Here is a 20,567-nt window from a genome sequence, read left to right as displayed (position 1 = left end):
AGGAAAAACTATTTTTTTCTTGTACTTTTAGAAACCTTAGCTACCATGAATTGTTATAGAAAATTGACATTTAATTTGGTGCCTCTCTCCTTACATATAGTCACAATGCACAAGTTTAAGTCAATTCTGTGACACCAGTTTAAATTAACAAATTTTGAAAGGCTTTGATGGCTGTTTTCAAGGTTAGAAGCTTCAGAGTTAAAGCAATTCACATAATTAAATGTATGATTGACAATGACAGTGGCTCTTTTTAAAGAGAGTTGTTATTTAAATCCAATTAGTCCTCACAATAATGTTAGGGTAATTATATTGACTCTTTCAAAGCAGAAGGAATTCAAATATGCTCAAGCGCAGAAGGACACTTGCAACCAATAGGGGTAAAATATACAATGCTGGTGTAACTCAGATGGTCTAGCAGCATCTGTGGACAGAGAAACAGAGTTACTGTTCAGAACATTTCTGAAGAAAATTCATGCCACACTTGAAATTGTAACTTTGTTTCTCCCCCACGGATTATGCCAAACCTGTTGAGTTTCTTCAGCATTCTTGTTTGTTTCAGATTTCTAGCATCTGGAGTATTTCACCTTAAGGCAGCAGGATGATCCTGACAATTTTAAATACTGAGAGGAGCAGCACAAGCTGAGGCCTGCTCAAATAAATGAGAAATATATTGGTACTGGATCCAATCAAATTTCCTCAGTGTCAATCCTTTCTCATGTTTGCAGGATACTGTTTCAAATCATACTGTTCTCCCCCTTGTGTGGTTTCATTGTTGACAATGTTCAGTACCTTGGGATGTTTCACAATGATAAAGACACTATATTTCAGGTATACGCAAGCTGTCACTGCATTGTAGTGACAGCATAGCATGTGGTAAAGTGATACATCAAAACCTCAATCTCAATTGGACATCTGACAATTTGCATCAATTTAGGCTGATGACACAGATTTTGACTGTAGCTACTTCTTAAATATTGGGACTACAACTACCAAATCAAAAAAGTAATACTTTCACATACAGCAAACCTTACTGTAGATAAGGTTTCTAGCACATCTCTTTGCATCCAATACAAGTAAGTTTAAGTAAGTTGCCTGCCTACTTTCTTGGTTGACTGAATCTATATTGTGGCAGGGAAAATGAAAAGCAAAAGGTCACTTTTAGAAATACAGAATATTTTATAGCTTGGAAACTCCAAACGTAGGTGGGTAGATGCTCACAATGCCCACATTAAACTCAATCTCAGAAATGTCATTATCATGGCAAGAAACCAGGTATAATCCCACATTTTTAAAAAAGGTGGGAATCATTTCAAATAGTTCATTTATTTAAACATGTTACTAGGGCAGCATTAGTTGGGAGCAAATGAACTTTAAAAATAAGAAATCTGCATTAGATTCACTGTCAATTTGGGCATACCAATAATTAGCTAATGTAAAAACTAAACAACACTTACTCCAGCTGGTAAACTCCCACTTCATTTCCACGTAGAAATCAGAAGTCTGTTAAAAAAGATTGTAAAATTAATGGCAATTAGGCAGATAAAGTCTTAAGGGCTGTGAAGAGTTTTAAAATAGAAAACGAAAGTTGTATCCTCAACTAATAGTGAATTCAACACCTGATAGGCTTATACCAGTTAATACAAGTTACACTTTACTGTAGTGTAAATCAGATTTTAAAAAAAATCTTTTATTTAAATAATAACTGCTAGTGGTCATCAAAAAAACTAAGTAAGAGGCACGACTGAGTCAAAAGAATGGCAAAGTTAATCTAGCAAAACTGACCCTTTACCCTATCCTCAGTGATTAAGTAGCATAGATTAAGACTTTTTTTGGGAGAGAAACATTATTGCTTGGAAATTAACTGCCTTGTCATCAAATGTTCCTAGGTTAGTTACAGCATGGGCTACATGTAAAGTAGGGCTTCCTAAAATGGGGAACTGGGACCTCAAATGGGATCACGAGCTGCAACTTAGGTGTTGCAAGCTCCAAGGTAGCAACGCTCCCACACAGCTCTGAAAGAATTCTAACAGGTGTGCTCCTTCTCTGACAGGTAGGCCCCCATGCTCACAGCACCCACCTCTCAATTTTCACTGAAGGGTCAAGACAATTTTAAAGCCTCTAACTGGGGTCACATTGGAAAAGAAAATTCAGGAAGTACAGACATAAGGAAGTTTTATTGTAGTGGTGGTATCACTTGACTCATAATCCAAAATGAGGTTCTGAGGCCATGGGTTTGAATTCCAACATAGCAATAAAAATCAGTCATTAAAATATAAAGCTAGCCTATTAACGACCATATAACCACTGCTGACTGTCATAAAAACTCCATCTGGTTCACTAAAACCCATTAGGAAAGAAAATCTGCTATTCTTATCTGATCTGGCCTATGTGAGACTCCAGGCTGACAGCAATGTAGCTGACTCTTAACTGCCCTCTGAACAAATAGCGATAGGGAATAAAGACTGTTCTAGCTAGTGATGCTGCATCCAAGAACAAACAAAAAAGCTTCCTCCATAAAAACTCAACAATGCCTGACTTTGGTCACAAGTATCTTACACTATTGTATAATATTTTCATTTTCCCTATCGGGCTACACCTAATCATTTCCTCTAGATTATTCCAATTAATTTTGCTTAGTCTCACCTACTATTAAGATTGATGAGATTAAGCACATAGAGCTTAATGGTCTCCATAATGTAAATGTCAATAACTTAGTGTTTTAAAATTGCAGTCATTTTTACTATATTCAGTCAAGAGGCGTGGACATCACTGAATTTACTGCAACATTTACTGCACATTCGTGGTTATATTTTTGCAAAGTGGTGAGCCACCATCTTGGATAACTGCAGTCCATGTGATGTGGTTACATCCACAGTGCTGTTCAGTGGGAAGTTCCAGGTTTCTATTCCAACGACTATGAAAGAATGGTGACATATTTCCAAGTCAAGATGGTGTGTTATTCCCATGTGTCCAATTCTTTGCCCTCTAGCTGGTAGAAGCTGCAGTTTTGGGAGGCAATACCAAAGAAGCTTAGTGAGTGATATCCTCCAAGACCAATCACTCTAAAGATGGACTTTGAGTTTTCAGACAGTGGTACAGAAAGGCAAAAGGGTAATCCCAGAATACAGTACTTTGGATTACTGTGTGAAATGCAGATGAGTCAATTCACTGGAACAGGAAATGATCAAGAGGAGATATAATGCATTGTTTAAGATTACAAAGATTGGTTGGAAACTAGTCACTGTTGTCTCTGATAGAGAGTTACAATTAATTTATCGTGCAACTTCTCCTATAACAAACTGTAGTTGAACTAGACAGATCAGCAAAGTCCCCAAACACTGCAAGGCGAGCAGATCTCAGCAGCTGACTCCAAAATTACCTTTAGTGTCCTTGTATCAGGAAGAGAGAGAGAAGAAATAATATCTTCCCAGATACTGGTTCCTGACCACAATGCATTAATTCTTGCTTGAAGAGGTGTGAATATCAAGAGAAAGTAAGAATTTAGCTGTATTGCCCTCAACATAGAACAGGCCCTTCAGCCCACGATGTTGTGCCGACCATTGATCCTCATGTAAGGTAAACCTAATGTACAAACCCTCAAATTTCTGTGACCATATGCATGTCCAGCAGTCTCTTAAATATCCCCAATGACCTCGCTTCCACAACTGCTGCTTGCAACGCATTCCATGCTCTTACAACTCTCTGTGTAAAGAACCCGCCTCTGACATCCCCTCTACACTTTCCGCCAAACAGCTTAAAACTATGACCCCTCGTGTTAACAATTTCTACCCTGGGAAAAAGTTTCTGGCTATCAACTCTATCTATGCCTCTCATTATCTTGTACACCTCAATTAGGTCCCCTCTCTTCCTTCTTTTTTCCAATGAGAAAGGTCCGAGCTCAGTCAACCTCTCTTCGTAAGATAAGCCCTCCATTCCAGGCAGCATCCTGGTAAACCTCCTCTGAACCCTCTCCAAAGCATCCACATCTTTCCTATAATAGGGCGACCAGAACTGGACACAGTATTCCAAGTGCGGTCTAACCAAAGTTTTATACAGCTGCAACAAAATCTCACGGCTCATAAACTCAATCCCCCTGTTAATGAAAGCCAAAACACCATATGCTTTCTTAACAACCCTGTCCACCTGGATGGCCATTTTAAGGGATCTATGTACCTACACACCAAGATCCCGCTGTTCCTCCACACTGCCAAGAATCCTGTCTTTAATCCTGTACTCAACTTTCAAGTTCGACCTTCCAAAATGCATCACTTCACATTTATCCAGGTTGAGTTCCATCTGCCACCTCTCAGCCCATCTCTGCATCCTGTCAATGTCACGCTGCAACAGTCCTCTATACTGTCAACGACACCTCCAACCTTTGTGTCGTCTGCAAACTTGCTCATCCATCCTTCAATCCCCCCATCCAAGTCATTAATGAACATTACAAAGAGTAGAGGCCCAAGAACAGAGCCCTGTGGAACACCACTCACCACTGACTTCCAGGCAGAATATTTTCCTTCCACTACCACTCGCTGTCTTTTGTCGACCAGCCAATTCTGTATCCAGACAGCTAAATTTCCCTGTACCGCATTCCTCCTGACCTTCTGAATGAGCCTACCATGGGGAACCTTATCAAGTGCCTTACTGAAGTCCACATACACCACATCCACCTCTCGACCCTCATCAACTTGTCTAGTAACATCTGAACAGCTATCTGATGCACAAGCCTGGCTATTGCAAAAAGAATGATTACTTGAGCCAGTTTCTAGAGGGCTGTCGTTGCTTGTGACACATGCCAAAGCTAGAAATGGTGCCTTCAGGCCAGCAGGGAAAAGCAGGCTGGTGAAAACATTGGCAAATGTCAGGATGATGGAAGTGAACAAATAGTTTCTTAATTTGGGGAATAAATTGGCACTCTGATCACTCATGTTACATTTCATGATTTTGTCAATAGGAGTGCCAGATTTCCTGTTTGAGACAGCAAGAAGAAACAGTTTTGAATCACGCTAGAAATGGACGAGCTTGGGAGAATGAAGTCATGCATACTTGGACAAGATGACAAATTCTGATCAGATTTAGGTTCCAAATTTAATTCTAAATACAGTCATAATTCAAACTATATGCCTTTCTCAAATAGTCTTTATCGTATCTGAAAGTGTATTTTTTTTGCTAAAACTTGGATGCAAGAACAGTTGTTACCTTTTGTATCTTGCTGAGTAGTTCTGGAACACCATTCAACTGTGAGTTTATTCGATTGTAATCTCGATACTGAAGAATTTTTTCCAACAGCTCAGGATCTCCTGTGCTGACTGCCTCTTGTAGAACTGAATAGAATAAAGTGTTAATTAGTAGTTGAGAATTTGATTACAAGATCCACTAACACAACATTGGAGAGAAACAGTAATATGAGGCCTGTGATGGTGAAGTCCTTACCACCAGGCCAGGAGACCTAGATTCAAGATTTATTTGCTCCAGAACTGTATAATAACATCTCTGAAAGGGTTGATTATAACAAAGAACAATACAGCTCACTAACAGGCCCTTCAACTCTCCAGGCCGGCACAGCCACATTTTGCCCTTCCATACTAAAATGGTCTTTACTTAAAAAGGATCCTTATCCCTATACTCCATTACTATTCATGTATTCGTCCAGGTGCTTATTGAATACTGCTATGGTGTCTGCTTTCACCATCTCCTCTGGCAATGCGTTCTAGGCACTCACCACCCTTAGTGTGAAAAAAATTGCCTCGCACATTTTCTTAAACTTCTCCCCCTCGCATCTTGAACATGTGTCGCCTAGTAACTGACCCTTCCACCCTGGGAAAAGCCTCATACTTTCCAATTTATCGACGCCTTTCACAATCTTATAAACTTCTATTAGATCACCCATGAACCTTCTGCATTCTAATGAAATAAACGCAGCGTAGCCAACCCTTCTTCATAGCTAAAATCCCCATTTCCAGGCAACATTCTGGTAAATGTTTTCTGTACCATCTTCAAAGCATCCACATAAATCTGGTAGGTTATAAAATATTGACACAGCAACTGTTACAATTAAGGATGTCAAAATAACTTAATGTAATTGAATAGTAAAACACTCCAGTGTTCTTTACTAACAAAGTGTGACACCAAGCCACTAAGTAGTATTCGGTCTGATGACCAAAATCTTTGTGAAAGATAAGGGCACAACCCCTGATGGTGGAGTGATTTAAATCAGGAATGTGCAAAGTATCAGAATTATTGGGGTTTGAGGGCTGGATAAACTTCCAGAAACAAGGAGAGGTGGGGACAGCCTAAGAGCAGTGTGACATTTTTTTCAAATCTCCCTCACAGCTGGCCAGTTCCAAATTAGTTTATCACAACTGAGGCAGCAGTTGACATGCTGCAAATTGCACCTATAGATTTTTGAATAGAATCAAATGTTCTTGGCCAGACAGGTTTGGACTCATCCCAATTCAGTGGAAATGAAAAGACAGCTGACTGATTCACAATACCAGTTTTACACCCGAGCATCCTTTCTTCAGTCCTCAAAAGGTTTTTAAGGGGAGACTTCTTCAATCTACACCCTGCTGTCCTCTCATCCTCCAAATTATGCCAAATTAGCCTAGTATATCGTATGCTAGACCAAATTCTACTTGCTCTTCATCGCAACCTAAAATGTACAAATCCCTAATGTTTTTGCATTCCCTAGCTCTGCAGCTTTCTCCAGCCCTCAATTTCCTTTAGGTCTTCTGATGATGTCAAAATTTAATTCCTTTAGTTCCTCTCCTGCCAGGAAAATCATATGTTACCTCAGCCTTTCCTTAAATCTCCCACTGCACTTTTAGTATTCTTAAAACTCAGCTTTTCTACCATAACAGCTCTGTTAACATTCCCATCATGCTTTTGTACCTGCTCCATGGCCCCTTTGATCGATTCTATTTTACTCCCTCATCTCCAAATCATCTACCTTGAGGATTATATAAACATAAAGTGTTATACTTCACATTGTGGAGTGTGAAACAGTTAATATTTCAAGATGGAACTGAAGTGGCTGGAAAATAACACTTTCTAAGATGTTGAAAAAAAAGAGAGGCAGAGCCAGTGCAACAGATGTGTGAGTGACCAGAGTGAAAGGCAAAAGAAGTAGACGAATATAGATGAAAAACAGATATCAATAGCAGAAAAGAAGCCAACTCTGCCCGTAAAGAAAGACAATCCTCAAGGAGATCAAAATAGACAACAGTGTTACTGGTCTAAAGTTGATGAACTCAATATTCAGTCATGAAGGCTGGAAAGTGTCCAAGTGGAAAATAAGGTGCTGCTCCTTCAGCTTGTGGTGGGCTTCATGGAAGTAATACAGCAAGCCTAGAATAGAAATATTAGCATGACAGCAAGATGATGCATTGAAATAGCAAGCAATGAAAGTCAGGGTCATTCTAATGGACAGAGTGGAGGCATTCCACAAAGTGATCTCTCAGTCTGTGTTCAGTCTGGCCATAGTAGAGGAGCCTGCATTGACAGCGGTGAATACAGTAGACTGGATTGAAAATAAAATTTGCTGCTTCACTTGGAAGGTTAATTGTACAAAGCCCAAAACTAAAGAGGTAGAAGTAACAGAGCAAATGTACGATTACATGGGAAGGTGCTATAAGCAGTGAAAAGAAGAGAAAGAGGAGTAGATCAGGGTGCCATGGAGGGAAAAGTTCCAATGGAATGCTGACAAGGGAGGGGAGAGATAAATATGTTTAATGGTGGTATTCTGCTGGAGATGGTAGAATGGTGAAGGATGATCCTTCGAATGCAGAGTCTGGGTCAGGGGTGTGTGTGTGTGGATGGAAAGTGAGGACAAGAGGGTTCTATCATATTATGGGAGGATGAAATGGGGTGAACGCAGAAGTACGGAATTTGGGTCAGACAAAATTAATGCCCTGTCAACCACAGTACAGAGGAGAGAGATGAGATGAGACAAAAATGCAGAGAATGAAATGGAATCTTTGTAGTAAGTAGACTGAGGAAGTGTAGTCAAGATAACAGAGAATTGGTGGATTTGTCATGGAGACTGGGGGCAGTCTACCCCAGAAATAGAAACAGAGAAGTCAAGGAAGGGAAAGGAAGAGTCAGAGACGAACCAGGTGAAGGTGAGTGAATGATGAATGTTGAAAGCATAATCGGTAATTCTAGGTGACAGAAGGAAGCCAAATCAATTTTATTGTTAATTTGCCACTGAAAAAGTTGAGGAAAGGGACCCTGAGTAGGACTGAAACAAGGAGTGTTCCATTTATCACACAAAATGATAAGCAAACCTGGGACCCATGTGATACCCATAGCCACTACTTTTACTTTGAAAAAGTGAACAATTTCTCCTTTAACTCTTCTCAAAGTGACAAGCTCAGTCAGATGAAGGAGGGTGGTTATAAATAAAGACTCTTCAGGATCTGTAGTAAGGACCCTGATCTTCCAGTTACTTGCCACTTCAAAACACCATTTTGCTATCATGCTAACATTTCTGTTGTAAAGCCTGTTGCAGTATACAAGTGAAGCCCAGCACAAGCTGGAGGAACAGCACCTCATTTCCCTCTTAGGCACTTTATCAGCCTTCAGAACTCAACCCTGAGTACAACTTGATATCATGGACGCAGTTCCACATTATAATTACACTTCCAACCATTTCTAATGTCTTGTTTGCATGGGTTTGTTTTTAGCAGAGCTGACTTTTTTTCTGCTAATAACATCTACCATTAATGCTTACTCTTCCTTGGTCTAACCTCTATTACCACTAGCACTTCCTTTGTCTGTTGCAGTGGACACCCTCACCATCAGTCTCTTTCTCCTCCTCCCCACATGAACAGCATAAAAATCAATATTTTCCAGTTGCCTTCAGTTCTGAAGAAGAATCATATTTGGCTCAAAACATCACCACTTCTCTCTCCACTGATGCTGTCAGATCAGACCTTCTGCAATTCTCCAACAATTTCTCTTTTTATTTTAGATCTGCAGTACTTTACTTTTAAAATAAGGTTTACTAAGACAAGTTGATCAGGTTAATTTTCTTCCAGATTTGCAGTAATGCGATATTTTACTTTTACACTAGAATAAACCTACATTTTGCTTAAGAAATTGTTCCTCTTCTTGGGATGTGTTGTTTATTGCTGTACTGCCACTTGACCACACGCTAGTAGGATGTGGGGTAACATGTTCAGTTCCTCACACAACAAGCTTCAGCTCTACCGGTCATGTCAGTGGCCACGCACTTCCTCTCAGTTTGGGAGACAATAAAAAAGGTTGACAAATGCAGGGCACCCCAAAAAGCAACAAGGGTTGAATAAATAATACAAATTCCCTGACTAATCCTAACTCTTTGTCTCGTTTCTCTTTTTTGGGAAAACAGATACCACCCTCCTCTGATGCTCTTCTCACCTAACCAACACTTATTTCTTCTGTGCTTTATACAAAATTGTTACTAAGCACTCCTGACCTGTCCATCCTTTGGCATTCTCCTTGTCGACAGAGGCATTGTTTCGAAGCAGTATGTTGACACATTCCAAGTGTCCTAGCGAGACAGCGAGATGCAATGGCGTCCGACCCCGTGGATCAACTGCTTCAATATCATGCTGCAAGGCCAAACTGATAATTATCTGATATCATGAAGTACAGAAAATTGATTTTCAAAACACTCAATATGCAATACAATGTGGTGATGATCCACAGACCAGGGAAGTTTGAGGTACAATGCCTGGTCTTGAGTTAACAGGCAATAGTACTTTAAGTATCAGAGGCATGAATAGAACTTATTGTCCTCAAGCTAGAAGAGTTAAAAAAGTAATAATTAGAGTCCCAATGCCTGATCAGCCTCCTGTTCAAACAAAGAAAAAATGCACCCTAACACTGTTTGAGGATTTGATCAAGTTTAGTTACAAATTTCTTCGCTCTCATACTCCAGCTTAGACTTACATGTGATGTAAGCTTACTTTTGACAATGACATTGAAGGAATAAAGTAGTAAGCAAAGAGGAGGAAGTTAAAAAAGTGCTGGCCGTGTTCAAAGTAGAAAAAAAATTACCAGATGGTAGACATGGGCAGCAGAACTGTTAGCACTGCTGCCTCACAGCACCAGGGACCTGGGTTCAATTCCAGCCTCGGGCAACTGTGTGGAGTTTGCACCTTCTCCGTATCTGTATGGGTTTTTAATCAGGTGCTCCAATTTCTTCCCACAGTCCAAAGATTTGCAGGTTAGGTGGATTGGCCATGGGAGATGTAGGGTGGGATGCTCTTCAGAGAGTTGGTGTGGACTTGATGGACCAAATGATCTGCTTCCATACTGTATGATATCCCAAACTTCTGAAGGAGGAAAATATCAGTGGCTCTAGCCCCATTCCTAAAATCCATCTTGGATATGGGAGTGGATGGCTGCAAATTTTACAGCCATGCTGAAAAGGAGATGGAACAAACTTACTAAAATATTTCCCACTATTACAGTTAGAGGCAATCATCTGAGACAAGATAACTTGGCAGTTAGAGAAGTATGGAAGAAAATTGAAATTGGAATCAATTTATTGAAATCAAATTGTTTCTGTCAAATTTAGTGGGTTACTTAATGCAATAATAGAGAAGGTAGATAAGGATAGTGAGTGTTGGAGTTGCCCATGGGTGAAGAGAATTCTTGGTTGAGGCAGCAGTTTCCACAGTCAGAATCACAACCTTCATACTCATGGCAACAAGATCATGACATGCCTTAATGAAATCTTCGTGGGAAAGGGAAACCTTGTTACTCAGTGGAGAAGGGAAAGTCTGATCCCACCATCTAGGCTTTTTAAGTAATTGCCATTACATTTACTACAAATGGCTGTAGATAGTAAAGAGAAGCCCCTATCCTGTCAGCAGAGGGATTGAAGGACAAATAGCATAAACATCAAGGACCAAATGACATGTAACGAATGGTGTAAACAGATAAACTTTTGAAATGAATGAGAGAGCATTGTAATGGGACATCTGTACACCATTACTTCTTCATCGTAGCCTTGGGAAAATAAACAATCACAGCTTTATAAGGTAACAAACAGCACCCACTCAGTATGGTGCAGCTGGCAAATGTCTGGAGAGGGGCATAACAGTCAGAGGGGAGGTGGCAAGCGCTGATGTCAATGTTGCATACAATCATTGTAATACGTAATGTATAAATACCCTGTACATCATCTGAGGGTGGGTGGGGCGTTTTTGAACCGTCTGCGGTTACCTCTTCCAGGCTATTTGATAAGAAACTCCGAATAAAGATCTATTTGTACTGCTGAAAATGAGACTCAGGACTCTTCTTTAAAATTCCTCTCCAACAATTGGTTCTGCAAGCAGGGTACTACATAGGTTCATGACTGACTATGTGGGTCTTAATTGGATGAATATATTTAACATTACCGCCCTTTACAAACGTCGTAGTCAGTCCCAGCTATGAATTGCGGTACTTAAAGAACTAAGGGAGAGAAGGGACATGTACCATGTGAGGTGGACAATTGATAGACTCTAGTTCACCTCAGAGAGATGGTAAAGTGCCCCACAGTTGAACAGGGAGAGGACAGTGACTGTACTTCACCCCAGGAAAGTAAAGAGCACCACAGTTGAACAGGGAAAGTAAAATCTGCACTGGGGTTAGGAAAGAGCCCCAAAACAGGACCTTTAGACAGAAAGCATAAAAGGGATTACAAGGTAGAACATTGGAGTGTACACAGGGAACTAAGGAGGACAAGGAGGGAAGAAACCTTACATCACCTTAAAACTGGTTAACGAGTCAGGAGCAGGGTCTTAGCAAAATGTTCAAGAAGGAGAATCGAGAAGAGGAAAACCAAGGGACAAGTTCCTTAGCACATTGGCTGGAGAGCAAGCTACTGCTTCCACTACTTTAGCAAGACTGAAATATTCTGTACCAATGGCCTGTTTTCGAGTATCAGTGATTGTCATAGTTGTATATTTTCTTTATCTACCCAACTAACGTATCACAGTAGTAATAGTTTAATTGGCTTTAAGTTTGAGAAGCTGTGAGAAGCAGCGATTTTTAAAATCAAGGGTATCACATATTTGAAAATGCTACTTGTAGATAGTTTAATGGAAAAGTTAGGATACAAATTTAATGTATCTGACAATTGAATCAAAGCAGAGATAAAGTTTTTTTTAAATGCACCAAATTGTTCTAATCCATGGCACACTGCTTGAAAGGATGTAATCATGATTTGGAGATGCTGGTATTGAACTGGGGTGTACAAAGTCAAAAATCACACAACATCAGGTCATAGTCCAATAGGTTTATTTGAAAGCACTAGCTTTCAGAGCGCTGCTTCTTCATCAGGTGGTTGTGGAGTATAAGATTGTAAGACACAGAATTTAGAGCAAATTTATCTGGGCTGACATGACATCAATTATTAACGTTCACTTGAGAATGTAAATTTTATGTTCTGTGATTTCCACATGAAAGAACTAAAACCAACATGTTCATTCTAAAAGATGAGAGACTTGACAAACAATTCAGGTCTTTTTCAATATATAAATTTCAGTTACATCACACTGTAAACTTTTGCTAAAAATTCTGTGTCCTACGACCTTATACTCCACAATCACCTGATGAAAGAGCAGTGCTCTGGAAGTTAGTGCTTCCAATTAAACCTGTTGAACAAAATCTAGTGTTGTGTAATTTTTAACTTTGAAAGGATGGTGGAAGAGATTCAAAAGTAACTTTCCAAAAGGAATTGTTGAAGGGAAAAAAAACATTGCAGGGATATTGAGGAGATCCAAGGTAGTAAAAATTGAAAGCTCTTTCAAGAAGCTAATGCAGAGTGATGGTGAAAACAGCCTACCCCCATGCAATACAATTCTATACTAAGCTAAGGGTATAAGTAGTCAGTGCCTTCTGATAAAAATGGGGAAAATGGTGAAACCAAAATGCATGTTTTCCTTCAGTACCTTCACCACAAATTTGGACCAATTCCTCATTCCTCCAACCATTGAAATAGCCAAAGAAAGTAACAATGGATAAAATAATGGACAGTAACAATGGGCTAAGGAAAGTAACAATGGAAAATAATCATGCAAATGCAGACTTGACACTTAAAATCTTGACATTTTTCTCCAAATAAAGGAACTACACATTGCCGAAATTAGAAGAAAATGCAAGTAGAGTAAAAGCTTATGTATTTGTATATTTGCATAACAAAAAGCTATATTAAAAAATAGAAGTACTAATTGCATACATTAAAAAGATAAATTACATTTGCAAACTCTGCCATATGTTTCAATAATAAACAGATGTCACATTGTAGAACTAATTATAAATATATGCCAGTCCTCAGTGAAGGAAACATGATTTTTGTGACTGTTCTTTCTTCCCACTGCACTCTGACTATTGTAAATATAAATAAAACATCAAAATGATAAAGATTTATTAGTGACAAGATAGGGAAACATAAAATGAGTAAAGATAATTTGAACTATCATGTTCGCACTTCTCTTAAACAGCGCACTATCTTCCCTACTATAAAAAAACACTATTTTAAATCAAGACAAGAATTCGTGCTAGTCTCACATTTAACTATTCATCTCCAGTCTTTAAATTATATACTCAAAAACTGTTGAAGTTGCGTTGGATGTTTAACTTGAGTAAATAGCACTTCTTCCAGTTTTGCCTCGAGTTTTTCTTACACTTATTTTAGCCTCAAAAAATTCCAGCCAAATAACCTTTAAAATTAACTGCTCGAATACCTTGGAACATTTACAATTCACTCCATTTCAATAATTTAACTAAATTGAGGGTGGAAACCCCGTGCCTTTGAAAATAGAGAAAATTTTGGATTCTTTCAACTGAAGAAAGTTAGATGTTCAAGACAGTTATCGACTTCAAATAATTTCACCTATAAATACCATCTCAGGGAGGCTCTCCAACAAAGTTAAAATCCTTTCCAAACACGATCACACATTGAATCATTTTATGATTTTGCTGCTCGTCGGATGCTGCCTGAATTGCTGTGCTCTTCCAGCACCACTAATCCAGAATCTGGTTTCCAGCATCTGCAGTCATTTGTTTTACCACGATCACACATTGAATACAGTCTTACCCAGTATCAGTCACTTACCTGTTTCAGTTCCTCCTCAAGTTCTCTATACTGGTTGTGCCAGACCAACAGGTGAAGTTTGTATTTGTTCCTCAACTCTTCCAATGAGCACATTCTAGTTCCTAAGCTTCAATCGACCCCCGCCCTTTCCTCTTTAAACCCCTCCCTCCAAAGCGAAAAGACAACAGCACAGAAAACAGAACAAAAGTTCTGAAACTTTCCAACAAAAACTTACAGGAAGAGATGGACAACAAGGAAATACAATCCATCCAGCCGGGGGGGGGGGGGTTACAAAAGAAAATTGGTACCCGTTTCAATAAATATCGGCATATTTGCTGATCAGTAGTTTATGGGAGTGATCATTTCGAATTATTGATTGTCAACGACCCTGGGGCTTTGTTTCACTTTTTTCAATTATCAACCATTTTCGATACTGTCAATACTCCCCTCCTCCTCCGTCTCATTGTGGTTCAGTCCAAACTGGTCTCGAATGGACTGGCAGGTAAACACTGGCTAATTACTTTGTAAGCCCACGAATAAAGTGACATTTCTACAAGGCCCATTCAACATGATGACGTATTTAACCGCACTGGAAAGTATTTTGTAAGGTGGGAAGTAGTCTGTGAAGGGCTTCCCCTCAGGAAACCACATTTTTATAATTCCAAATCCCCCCTCGCGCTCCTCGGCTTCAGACGTCTGCGTCTGTCTGCGCATGCGCAGTGCCTGGGCAGTCCTCCAAGATCCCGGCGTGCCATTCGGCGTCTCCAAGCTGCTTGAGCCGGAGGCGAGTCTGACAGGAACTGCAACCTGAGTGCAAACTTCATGTTAATGGCAGTTTGTAGTTAGAACTAAAACGCGCCTCCTGTTGCGTCTAGTGTGATTTTCTTTTAAGGAAAGGTCCCGATTAAACGACAGTATTAATTAATTGGTTCTGTCCATGTCGAAAAGACTGAGGAGTAACGACATCTGCGCCGACTGCAGCGTCCCCGGTAAGTGACTGTGGGGGAGGTAAAGGTCTGGGGGCAGAGGAAGGGGCCCTCTTAAAGATGCCTTTTTGGGAAAAAAAAACTGAGTCTTATTGTGCTGCCAACTGAGAGAGGAAATTCAAACAAGCTTCAGTCCACTGACACACGCACACACAGAGAGGAAGTGAGAGAGAGCTAAAAGATGCAGAAAGGCTGAAAGCCAACTAGGACACAGCCAGGAAATATCTAGCAACCGGTTTGTGTTCTTTCATTCCATCCTCTTAACCGTGCCCTTCCTCTCTCTTTGGGATCATGTTATTAAAAAGCAATACATCTTTAGCATAAAATTAATTCGTAGTACCCACTTCCTCAAACTTGCGGCCTCTATCCAATCAACACAATTCAAGTTTCAGCTGTTTACTTTTTTATGTTAAAGCTGTGGGTTTATGTACATTTGTAGAATGATTAGGATGCCATGTTTTTGCTTTCTTGCCGGAGTTAATACCATTTGTTGTTCCCATCGGTGTGTGTGTGTATGCATAATATCTCACCTGTCATTGACTTAGTCTCACTCATTTGTACATCAAGTTTTTCTTTCTGTGAACTTGATTTTTTTCCCCTTTTGTACTTGGTGTTTTGTTTTTGGAAATTGAGAAATTCCTCTGAATGCATCCATATTTATAGTTATAATTTGTATAATAGTTAAATGTATACTTTGTGCATTGAGGTTTTTTATGAATTAGAAATACAACAATTTATTTTATAGTAATGTTGTTTTTTATTATAAATGGTGTAGAGCATTCCTTCATCAGCAATTGCAATGTCCTTTGTCCTGGTAATATGCTAACTAATAATAGCTTTGTCAGCTTTTTACAATCACAGATCTTAATATTGAAAATTGCAGAGTGCAGCTAATGTTTTGTAATTGTTTGTCACTGTATAAGGATGGTAATGGATAACATTGAATAATGAGGTAGTTGTAAAAATTTGAAGTTATACGAAATAAATTAGTATACTGAACTTAAGGTTTTTTTGCTCCCCTGCAAACTTTGTTCCCTAGTTATAGACTCCCTATCTCCCTAAAAACAGAGCCTCAGTGTCATATTTGAACCCAAGATGAGCTTTTTCTGATTATATTGTCACCCCTTTGCTAAGAATGTGTTTTCACTTCTAAAGGCTTTGTTCCTGCTTTGGCTCATATGCTCCTGGGATCCTTGTTGTATGCCTTTTTAGCTGAATTCTGGTCTATTCAAAGGCACTCTTTTTCCTATATTCCACTTTCCCTAAACTTGAGTAAATCTGAAACTCTGCTGCCCAGGTTCTTACTTCTGTTAAGTCCTGTTTGATGATCACACCTGTGTTTGCTGAACTACATTGTTTCCCAGTCAAGGAACATTTCAATTTTTAAAAAAATCATTGTCTTTGCCCCTCCTTATCTCTATAATACCCTTCTAATAGATATCCCTCCATGCAGACTATATTAATTTTGTTTTCTTAAGCAAACTCAATTTCAGTTACTCCACTATAGTGACTGTGCTTTCATCTACTAAGGCACCTAAGCTTTGAAATTCCTCCCCAAATCTTGCTTCTATTTCTTTCTCCTTGAAGATGCTCTGTAAAATCTGCTTCAATGATCAAGCTGTTGACTACCTGCCCTAATATCATGTATGGGTTGGTATGAAACTTTGCTGTGAAGCACCATGAGACCTTTTATTACATTAAAGGCAATATGTATGTACCAACTGTTCTGATTTTGGCCATGCCAGACCTCCAGTTAAAAGATGCTCTGAGTGTTGGAAATGAAATGACAGAGGTTGAAAATGCATGGCAACCTAGCCAACAGCTGAAAGAGAAAGATAGATTGTAATAAGATCTTCATCAATGTGTGTTGTGTTGTATTTTATATGGATATTATTTTTAAATAAACTTACACCTTTCTTGTGTGACTGTTAGATTTACATTTGTGAATTTTTAATCTTTGTAACCTTTTTGTGATGCCTTCTGGCTGTTTACTGTGTATTGTAATTATTCAGTAGATTTCCTTCATTGGTGTTGCCTTCTGTCATGAAAATAATTTGGCATTTTAAAAGTCTTACTGCTGGTGCATTTGGGTTAGCTATAGAAAACAGAAACATTGCTCTTGGAGACCCCCAAATATTTGCAGCAGAAGTTTTGCAGTATTATACTTCTAATAGGGAAGGATAGCACTAGTATACAGTTTACTGCCTAGATAATGGCTGACTGTATCTATTTTCACTAGATTAATTACCAGCAAACATTGTACAGCTTGAAAGGACAAACGTGAATATGTCAGTGTTTTTATTTTCCTTTGCAGTGTGTGAAACTATTGTGGGCTCAGTTGTCTTTTGTTTAAGACAAAGTTAGGTTTTCCATCAACATACTGAGAGTCTTAAGGCAAATATATACCAGCTTGTACTGTAAACAATAAGCAGTACTCAGCTGGCTGGTGCATTGACTTGTATGCATGACTTATACTTTAACAGCATTTGCAGGTCTTGAGGGGTACCTGTGGAAATGATGTTTCCTTTTGTTGGAGATTCTAGGACAAGAGGTCAGCGCTTTAAAAACAATGGGTTGGCAACTTAACACTGACCAAACAAAATCTTTGAGGGTTGAGTGCTTTTGTAATTCTGCTTATCCATCTTTTGAAGAAGAGAGCCTTTGAATATTTTCAAGGGAGTGGTTTGTAGCTTCTTAATAAGCAAGAAGATAAAGGGTTATTAGGAGTAATCAGAACAGCCATGATCTTATTGAATAGCAGAATGTCACTCTGTCCCTCACGCACACTTTCCTACTCCTAATTCATATTTATGTAGTTTTTCTGTCCTTTTGTGGAAGTGACTGGTTTATCTTTCAACAGTGCTGCAGTTCACAAACCAAAAGATAATTGATTTTTGCCTTTAAAGTTTCAATTGAAAATGTATGCAACACTTTTCCATGTGAAATCAGTACATGCAGCTAAGCATCCTCTACTATTGGTCATTGCATTGAGTATAGGAGTTGGGATGTCATGTTGCAGCTGTATAGGACATTGGTTGGGCCAATTTTGGACTACTGCATTCAGTTCTGGTCTCTGTGCTATGCGAAAGATGTTGTTAAACTTGAAAGGATTCAGAAGAGGTTTGCAAGGATGTTGCCAGGGTTGGAGGTTTGAGCTATAGGGAGAGGCTACATAGACTGGAACTATTTTCCCTGGAGTGTCAGGCTAAGGGGTGACCTTCAAGAAATTTATAAAATCAAGGGTGACAGGGATAGGGTGAATAGTCAATTTCCCCAGGGTAGGGGAGTCCAAAATTAGAGGACATAGCTTTAAGATGAGAGGGGAAAGATATAAAAGAGACCTAAGAGGCAACTTTTTCCACATTGGTGGTGCTGCGTGCATGAAATGAGCTGCCAGAGGAAGTGAAGGAGGCTGATACATTTACTGTACTTTAAAAAGAACCTAAATGGGTACATAAACAGGAAGGGTTTAGAGCGATATTGGCCAAATGCTGGCAAATGGGCCTAAATTAAAGATATCTGGTCAGCATGGATGAATTGGGCAGAAGGATCTGTTTCCTTGCTGTACAGCTTTACGACGATAGTCATTTGGACCCTTTCTGAAAGTCATCTGAAAACTGCTGTTTTGTGACTATTGTTTATCTCTCTATTATCTGTCCCATTGTCTAAACAACATTGCATTGTTTATTTTTAATTTTCCATTTAAATAAGTTCACGATGTCTTGACTGAATTTAAGTTTACTTCTGACAGCCACGTTTTGCCTTGAATAAAGTCTTGCATCTATGTTGTACTTTTCCTGATGACTGTCACAAAGCACTTTTAGAACCCATGAATGATGTAGCCACTGTAATTTTGGAAACATGGCAATCACTTTGCGCTCGGTGAGCTCTCTTCTACATCAAGTGATAATGGTCAAGTAATCTGTGGTGTGGATTCTTGGGACTAGGATTAATCAAAACACTGGGGATGACTCCTCTGCAGTTTGACAATCAAGTGAGCAAGCAGTTGGGCCTCTTTCTAAAGTTTATGGAAAGGCGCAGTCTGCCATTGCCGCATTCCCTCAGTACAGCAGTTTTAGGTTTTGTGTTTAGGCTTTGGATTTGAACTTGCTATGGTTTGTTTCTCCAGTGTTTCATTTGAATTTCAACAAATAATTATGACTATGTGAACTTTTCATATCATGGTTCTTTCACAATTCAAGAGATTAAACAATTATTATTAACTGGTGTTCTTCCAAATTGTGGTCAAAAATGTAGAAAGTATTTGAGGTCCACTACAGTTTGTTGGGAACTGATCTACCTCTTATGGTGAGACAAGATATACGCATTGCTAATAGAGGTTTCCAAATTTTTGACTCATTCAGTGAACAAATTACAATATGGTTCATAATGGTGTATGGCTTGGAGTGGAACTTGTTGGCGTTCCCATGCATCTGCTTGATACTGACAAAGCATTTTTTTATTTTTCTGATAGGTACAATAAATGGTATGCCTTTTAAGTGCAAATTAGTTTTTTTTTCCAGCACCAAAACATATCTGGTGTTTTAACACTGCTTTGAGCTGGAAGAGGGAAAAAAAGTTTAGATCAGTAAATTCACTTCAAGTAAAGGCTCACTGCATGTGTTAACTTGTAGCAGGTGAGATTTTAGATAAAACTGTTCAATTAAAGTTTAGCTTCGACAGAACCTGTGCACTGCCAAAAGCATAGCAAAAAGCCACTTGTTGATTTTTTTTTGTCAGACAATGAAGCAATTGACAAAAGTTTTGGAGGATGATGTAATTCTCTGATTGATCTCAGACATGTTGCAATCTATTCTGACTGGAAAGTTATAAAAGGATGACTTGAAATACTGCAGAATTTTATGTTCCTAGCTGTTTATATCAAATATGATCTCTCAAACTGTAGTTAAGCAGAATCGTCTTTCAACCAAGAGTCTCTGGCAGAACTGCATTCAAAAATCATCTAACTAATTTAGAGTTTTGAAAAAGCACCACTGAACCCAAAACGTTGACTCTGTTTTCTCTGCATGGTGTTGTCATGCGTGCTGAGTTTCTCCAACTTTATTTTTGTAACTCTTTGAGTCCCTTAAGAATTTATTTAAAAATGGATTTAATACTTTTATAGATTTGGGCGAAAAGCTATTTATCTGTCATTAGCCATCTCTTAGTAGTATAACATGGCAGAAGATTGAGACTTGCAAAATTGAAAATAATTTAAAGTTAGTCTTTAAGATGCCGAACACATTCCAGTTATTTTTCATGCCCTGGTGTGTTGAATTGGAATTCTGCTTCATTATTAATCCATAATCCATAAATCCTTAAAAACTGGTAAGATTGCCAATCCATCTGAAATTGATTTCTTGTGTGAATGAGGAGAAAGTGAGGTCTGCAGATGCTGGAGATCAGAGCTGAAAATGTGTTGCTGGAAAAGCGCAGCAGGTCAGGCAGCATCCAGGGAACAGGAGAATCGATGTTTCGGGCATAAGCCCTTCTTCAGGAATGAGGAAAGT

General features: G+C 39.0%; 2 protein-coding genes across 18 annotated transcripts in view; one reads left to right on the top strand and one right to left on the bottom strand.

The window, feature by feature from the left end:
* ankrd13a (ankyrin repeat domain 13A) overlaps positions 1-14,715 on the bottom strand; it is a 61,136-nt gene extending 46,421 nt beyond the window's left edge. For all 3 annotated transcript variants that reach the window (XM_043715518.1, XM_043715519.1, XM_043715517.1), the window contains exons 1-4: positions 14,093-14,715; positions 9,458-9,593; positions 5,200-5,324; positions 1,455-1,500 (exon numbers count right to left, since the gene is read on the bottom strand). In XM_043715518.1, the coding sequence (XP_043571453.1) occupies positions 1,455-1,500; positions 5,200-5,324; positions 9,458-9,593; positions 14,093-14,185 (400 nt within the window). In that variant the 5' untranslated portion in view covers positions 14,186-14,715. The remainder of the gene's footprint in view (positions 1-1,454; positions 1,501-5,199; positions 5,325-9,457; positions 9,594-14,092) is intronic.
* Positions 14,716-14,841: 126 nt separating this feature from the next.
* Positions 14,842-20,567, top strand: part of git2a (G protein-coupled receptor kinase interacting ArfGAP 2a) — an 84,893-nt gene continuing 79,167 nt past the window's right edge. For 7 of the 15 annotated variants that reach the window (XM_043715516.1, XM_043715507.1, XM_043715515.1 and 4 more), the window contains exon 1: positions 14,843-15,060. In XM_043715516.1, coding sequence (XP_043571451.1) covers positions 15,009-15,060 — 52 coding nt within the window. In that variant the 5' untranslated portion in view covers positions 14,843-15,008. Of the gene's footprint in view, positions 15,061-20,567 lie in introns of all 15 variants that reach the window. The other 8 variants (XM_043715504.1, XM_043715503.1, XM_043715514.1 and 5 more) reach the window with 3 other exon arrangements.

This window comes from Chiloscyllium plagiosum, chromosome 25 (genome assembly GCF_004010195.1).
Source record: "Chiloscyllium plagiosum isolate BGI_BamShark_2017 chromosome 25, ASM401019v2, whole genome shotgun sequence".
Lineage (NCBI taxonomy): Eukaryota > Metazoa > Chordata > Chondrichthyes > Orectolobiformes > Hemiscylliidae > Chiloscyllium > Chiloscyllium plagiosum.
This window is presented reverse-complemented; position numbering and strand designations above follow the sequence as displayed.